Raw genomic sequence first — 7,500 nt, forward strand, 5'->3', positions numbered from 1 at the left:
CTCACCCTCATGTGTAAAAGAGTATAGCGTTTAGATAATTAAGCGGAAGTGCATGAGATAGAAAAAGAAAAGCTTTAGCCTGGTAGATACTAAACCCAAGGAAGGAAATTTATACTTTAATAAAATGTTATTTGATTATATATGATAAAAATCTCATTATTACGAAGAAAAAACAAAAACAAAATCAAAACAAAATTCCTGTAGTGATAACGAGATAGTGTTTTCATGAGTTAATTATAATAAAAATAATGAGAAACTGAATAAGGAACTATCCACATTACACAAAAGGTGAATAATAACTACTAATACGATTAATCACGCCATGCATTCTTTACAGGCGGCGGAGAACAACATTCCAGGGAAATCAGACATAATGGAAATAAATAATTTTCATGCACCGCCAACCACCTTGTCGCTCCCCTTCCCCCTCCCCCTTCCCCCCTAGAGAGAGAGAGAGAGAGAGATAGAGTGATCGAGAGATAGAGAAATAGCTAGAAATAGAGATAGATAGATATATAGAAAGAGAGATGTATATGTAATCTGTGTGTACGTGCGTGTACACAGATATAATGTACATACATCCGTGCATGTTTAGTATATATTCCTTTTGACTGGAAACACAGCCGCAACTTATGGGTGGATGGTGACTAAATGTCTTAAGGTATTTAGTTGAACTGTATAAAAGAGATGCTTTATCGAAACTATGCGGGTGTCTACTAATCTATCGCTTATAGAAAACACTTGGAGAGTCGTGGTTTCACAGTCTTTCCTTTGCTAAATAGCACATCAAAGGTTTTAGGACGAGAAGTACAGGATGGTACTATAGACTTTACATGAAAACAATACCGATCCATATTGATAAAGGTTTAAATGAATGTACTTCACAACATAAAGAATTGTAATGAGTATCAAAATACTGTCAAGGTGCCGATTCGTGTGGTTTTAGCTAATGAGCGTAGCAAGCTTTCAACATAACATACAATGGGCAACATAACAGGTGTCAAAACAAGACAAATCAACTTGCATGTCAAATGATCAAATACGGAAACATATGCAAATCCGTGAACCATCCACTACAAAGTATTAAGATATTTTCAACCTAATTACCTCAAAAAACAAAAGAACATCTGAATCATCTATAACTATCCACTACAAAATATTAAAATATTTTCAACCTGATTACCTCAAAAAACAAAAGAACATCTGAATCATCTATAACTATCCACTACAAAGTATTAAAATATTTTCAACCTGATTACCTCAAAAAACAAAAGAACATCTGAATCATCTATAACTATCCACTACAAAGTATTAACATATTTTCAACCTGATTACTTCAAAAAACAAAAGAACATCTGAATCATCTATAACTATCCACTACAAAGTATTAACATATTTTCAACCTGATTACCTCAAAAAACAAAAGAACATCTGAATCATCTATAACTATCCACTACAAAGTATTAACATATTTTCAACCTGATTACCTCAGAAAACAAAAGAACATCTGAATCATCTATAACTATCCACTACAAAGTATTAAAATATTTTCAACCTGATTACCTAAAAAACAAAAGAACATCTGAATCATCTATAACTATCCACTACAAAGTATTAAAAATATTTTCAACCTGATTACCTCAAAAAACAAAAGAACATCTGAATCATCTGTGACATCATTACAAAAAAAGTATTCTATTTACTTATGATATCAATATTTTGTCTAATTCTGCTACACACATATACCCGGAATGTCTGTATTTATGCCATAGTATTACACACTGCAAAAGGAACACACATTTAAGAAAAAATAACCTTTGCAAAGAATGAAATGAAGAGTTATGGATTTGACTTTGAATCCTTCTGCTCAGACGGAAATCCTCACCTCCATTCCGACCTCCACCTCTTCCTCTTGCTCTTCCTCTTCCTCTTCCTCGACAAGAGCGACCTGGTCTTCTACAAGGGGTTCCTCCTCCTCTTCTGGCTCCTCAGGCTGGTCGAAAGAGAGGCACGTTATGTATGTATGTGTATGTGTGTGTGTGTGAATGTATTTACATGTAAACACACACACACACACACACACACACACACACACACACACACACACACACACGCACGCACGCACATGTGTGTGTGTGTGTGTGTGCGTGTGAGTGTGTGTGTGTGTGTGTGTGTGTGTGTATATACACATACAATTGTACGTAAGTGCAAACTGTTTACAAAGGAAAACATATAACAGTAACACTAGATCCCCATCTTGTTACGCAAGAGGAACTAAGTGAGCGGACGAGCAAGAGGCCAACCCACCAGTGGCTGGGCTGCTGAGTCGACGCAGATGAGCGAGCGCATGTCCCTCGGGAAGGAGTAAGGCCCCGCCACCAGCGTCGTGTTATCCACAGGGAGGGCGAAGAACACGCTGGAAGCATAGGAGGCGAGATAGGAGGCACAGGAGAGGGAGAGAGCTAAGAGAATTGGTGTTTTGTATGCGGAAATTGGTTGGGATTTCCCGCTCCCCCTTCCATTCTTGATGTTATATATATATACAGTATACACATATACAGAAACATACATACATACGAGTATATAATACATACAAAACTCTTAAAACAAACAAACAAGCAGAAAAAAGGCCCTACCTCAAGGTCAAGCAACCACATTCCGGGGGGGTGAAGGTCAGGGCAAGCATACCCCCCCCTCCGAGAGTGCCCTTTGCCCACCAAAAGTCATCACTAAAGTCATCCCACGAAGAAGTGGCATTTGATAGCGTCTGGAAAGAGATGAGCATGAGGTTGAGGATTCATTAATGATGTATGGTGATGAGTATAGTGATGGTGATGATGGGTATGGTGACGAGTATGGTGATGATAGTGAGTATGGTGATGATGAGTATGGTGATGATGGTTATGGTGATGATGGTTATGGTGACGAGTATGGTGGTGAGTATGGTGGTGAGTATGGTGATGATGGTTATGGTGGTGAGTATGGTGATGATGGTTATGGTGGTGAGTATGGTGATGATGGTTATGGTGGTGAGTATGGTGATGATGGTTATGGTGGTGAGTATGGTGATGATGGTTATGGTGGTGAGTATGGTGATGATGGTTATGGTGGTGAGTATGGTGATGATGGTTATGGTGGTGAGTATGGTGATGATGGTTATGGTGACGAGTATGGTGATGATGGTGACGAGTATGGTGATGATGGTTATGGTGACGAGTATGGTGATGATGGTTATGGTGACGAGTATGGTGATGGTTATGGTGACGAGTATGGTGATGATGGTTATGGTGACGAGTATGGTGGTGAATATGGTGATTATGGTTATGGTGGTGAGTATGGTGATGATGGTTGTGGTGATGATGGTTATGGTGGTAAGTATGGTGATGATGGTTATGGTGACGATTATGGTGATTATGGTTATGGTGATGATGGTTGTGGTGATGAGTATGGTGATGATGGTTATGGTGATGATGGTTTTGGTGATTGTAATGGTGATGGTAATTATGGTGATGGCTAGTATGGTGATGATAGTTATGGTGATGGTGATGATGGTAATGATGATGGTGATTAAGGTGATGGTAGTTGGGGTGATGATGATGATAATGATGGTTATGGGGATGAATGTGGTAATGGTGGTGATGATTATGATGGTGATGATTATAGTGTTGATGGTGATGGTGATTATGGTGATAATTGTGAAGATGATGAGTATGATGATAATTATGGTAATGGTGCTGATAATCAGATAGTGCTACTGATGATTATGGTAATGGTGATGATGATAATGGTGATGGAGACTATGATAATGATAATCATGTTGATAATGAGAGTAATGATGATAACACTAAAACGAATTCTTCAAAAAATAAGAGAAAATGATAATAACTATTGGTAATACTAATATAATAATAATAAATGATGATGTTGAAAATGATGATATTAGCAATAAGAATATTCCTTCCAAGAGTTAAAGATGATAATGATGATGTTAAGAATGATTATATGAATGACGATCATGAATATCACTATGACAATGATTATGAGAATTATGGTAACAATAATGATGAAGATGATTATGATAATTGTAATGATAATAACAATGATAATGATAATAATGATGATGATGATAATGATAATGATAGAGATGTTTCTGCTGCTGCTGATGATGGTGATAAAAACAACAAAAAATAACAAGGATTATAATACTAATGATGATAATGTTGATAATGATAATGATGATGGCAATAATAAGGAAAATAATAATGTCGATGATAGTAATAACAATAATCACAATGAAAATAATAACATTGATAATACTAATAATAATAGCAATAACAATGATAACAATAATATCTATCATAATAATCACAACAAAAATTATAATAAAAAAAGTATAACAAAGACAACAACCTCAACGATTACGACAACAATGACAACAACCATGCCAATGAAATCAACAACAACAACAACGACAAACGCAAAACAAAAGCAAACAAAATAAAAAAACAACAACTCACCGTCTGCAACCCCGAATCCTGCTCTATTGCAACCTCGTCTACCTCCTGGTGGAAGATGTGTGAGCTCGAGAGACCACCTAAGCCACACCGAGTTGTATCTCGATGCGGGTTGAGGGTGACGAAGACGAAGCCACTTTCCTCGACTTGCGACTCGACTAAGACTGTAAGAGGAGGGGAGGAGGGGGGGGGGAGGTTAAAGGGGTTAGTGAGGTCGGGAATGTATGAGGTATATGGTATGAGGTTGGGTGATGGGAAGGTTGTGGGAAATGAGGTTGGGTGATGGGATGGTTGTGGGAAATGAGGTTGGGTAATGGGATGGTTGTGGTAAATGAGGTTGGGTGATGGGATGGTTGGAGTAAATGAGGTTGGGTGATGAGGTGGTTGTGGTAAATGAGGTTGGGTGATGGGGTGGTTGTGGTAAATGAGGTTGGGTGATGGGATGGTTGTGGTAAATGAGGTTGGGTGATGGGAAGGCTGTGGTAAATGAGGTTGGGTGATGGGATGGTTGTGGTAAATGAGGTTGGGTGATGGGATGGTTGTGGTAAATGAGGTTGGGTGATGGAATGGTTGTGGTAAATGAGGTTGGGTGATGGGATGGTTGTGGTAAATGAGGTTGGGTGATGGGATGGTTGTGGTAAATGAGGTTGGGTGATGGGATGGTTGTGGTAAATGAGGTTGGGTGATGGGATGGTTGTGGTAAATGAGGTTGGGTGATGGAATGGTTGTGGTAAATGAGGTTGGGTGATGGGATGGTTGTGGGAGATGAGGTTGGGTGATGGGGTGGTTGTGGTAAATGAGGTTGGGTGATGGGATGGTTGTGGTAAATGAGGTTGGGTGATGAGGTGGTTGTGGTAAATGAGGTTGGGTGATGGGATGGTTGTGGTAAATGAGGTTGGGTGATGGGATGGTTGTGGTAAATGAGGTTGGGTGATGGGATGGTTGTGGTAAATGAGGTTGGGTGATGAGATGGTTGTGGTAAATGAGGTTGGGTGATGGGATGGTTGTGGTAAATGAGGTTGGGTGATGGGATGGTTGTGGTAAATGAGGTTGGGTGATGGGATGGTTGTGGTAAATGAGGTTGGGTGATGGGATGGTTGTGGTAAATGAGGTTGGGTGATGGGGTGGTTGTGGTAAATGAGGTTGGGTGATGGGGTGGTTGTGGTAAATGAGGTTGGGTGATGGGGTGGTTGTGGTAAATGAGGTTGGGTGATGGGATGGTTGTGGTAAATGAGGTTGGGTGATGGGATGGTTGTGGTAAATGAGGTTGGGTGATGGGATGGTTGTGGTAAATGAGGTTGGGTGATGGAATGGTTGTGGTAAATGAGGTTGGGTGATGGGATGGTTGTGGGAGATGAGGTTGGGTGATGGGATGGTTGTGGTAAATGAGGTTGGGTGATGGGATGGTTGTGGGAAATGAGGTTGGGTGATGGGGTGGTTGTGGGAAATGAGGTTGGGTGATGGGGTGGTTGTGGTAAATGAGGTTGGGTGATGGGATGGTTGTGGGAGATGAGGTTGGGTGATGGGATGGTTGTGGGAGATGAGGTTGGGTGATGGGATGGTTGTGGGAAATGAGGTTGGGTGATGGGATGGTTGTGGGAAATGAGGTTGGGTGATGGGATGGTTGTGGGAAATGAGGTTGGGTGATGGGATGGTTGTGGGAAATGAGGTTGGGTGATGGAATGGTTGTGGTAAATGAGGTTGGGTGATGGGATGGTTGTGGGAGATGAGGTTGGGTGATGGGATGGTTGTGGTAAATGAGGTTGGGTGATGGGATGGTTGTGGGAAATGAGGTTGAGTGATGGAATGGTTGTGGTAAATGAGGTTGGGTGATGGGATGGTTGTGGGAGATGAGGTTGGGTGATGGGATGGTTGTGGGAAATGAGGTTGGGTGATGGGATGGTTGTGGGAAATGAGGTTGGGTGATGGAATGGTTGTGGTAAATGAGGTTGGGTGATGGGATGGTTGTGGGAGATGAGGTTGGGTGATGGGATGGTTGTGGGAGATGAGGTTGGGTGATGGGATGGTTGTGGGAGATGAGGTTGGGTGATGGGATGGTTGTGGGAAATGAGGTTGGGTGATGGGATGGTTGTGGGAAATGAGGTTGAGTGATGGAATGGTTGTGGTAAATGAGGTTGGGTGATGGGATGGTTGTGGGAGATGAGGTTGGGTGATGGGATGGTTGTGGGAGATGAGGTTGGGTGATGGGATGGTTGTGGGAGATGAGGTTGGGTGATGGGATGGTTGTGGTAAATGAGGTTGGGTGATGGGATGGTTGTGGGAGATGAGGTTGGGTGATGGGATGGTTGTGGGAAATGAGGTTGGGTGATGGGATGGTTGTGGGAGATGAGGTTGGGTGATGGAATGGTTGTGGTAAATGAGGTTGGGTGATGGGATGGTTGTGGGAGATGAGGTTGGGTGATGAGATGGTTGTGGTAAATGAGGTTGGGTGATGGGATGGTTGTGGTAAATGAGGTTGGGTGATGGGATGGTTGTGGGAAATGAGGTTGGGTGATGGGATGGTTGTGGGAAATGAGGTTGGGTGATGGGGTGGTTGTGGTAAATGAGGTTGGGTGATGGGGTGGTTGTGGTAAATGAGGTTGGGTGATGGGATGGATGTGGGAAATGAAGTTGGGTGATGGGATGGTTGTGGTAAATGAGGTTGGGTGATGGGGTGGTTGTGGTAAATGAGGTTGAGTGATGGGATGGTTGTGGTAAATGAGGTTGGGTGATGGGGTGGTTGTGGTAAATGAGGTTGAGTGATGGGATGGTTGTGGTAAATGAGGTTGGGTGATGGGGTGGTTGTGGTAAATGAGGTTGAGTGATGGGATGGTTGTGGTAAATGAGGTTGGGTGATGGGGTGGTTGTGGTAAATGAGGTTGAGTGATGGGATGGTTGTGGTAAATGAGGTTGGGTGATGGGGTGGTTGTGGTAAATGAGGTTGGGTGATGGGGTGGTTGTGGTAAATGAGGTTGAGTGATGGGAT

The 7,500-nt window shown here is 41.9% G+C and overlaps 1 protein-coding gene across 1 annotated transcript in view; it reads right to left on the reverse strand.

The window, feature by feature from the left end:
* The window catches only part of LOC122245029 (uncharacterized), a 28,004-nt gene that overhangs the window by 9,619 nt on the left and 10,885 nt on the right, over positions 1-7,500 (reverse strand). The window contains exons 4-7 of the mRNA XM_086542596.1: positions 4,518-4,678; positions 2,637-2,767; positions 2,308-2,416; positions 1,886-1,993 (exon numbers count right to left, since the gene is read on the reverse strand). Coding sequence (XP_086398722.1) covers positions 1,886-1,993; positions 2,308-2,416; positions 2,637-2,767; positions 4,518-4,678 — 509 coding nt within the window. The remainder of the gene's footprint in view (positions 1-1,885; positions 1,994-2,307; positions 2,417-2,636; positions 2,768-4,517; positions 4,679-7,500) is intronic.

Source organism: Penaeus japonicus, unplaced genomic scaffold (assembly GCF_977035675.1).
Source record: "Penaeus japonicus unplaced genomic scaffold, GWHDUDI00000001_assembly GWHDUDI00000012, whole genome shotgun sequence".
Classification (NCBI taxonomy): Eukaryota; Metazoa; Arthropoda; class Malacostraca; order Decapoda; family Penaeidae; genus Penaeus; species Penaeus japonicus.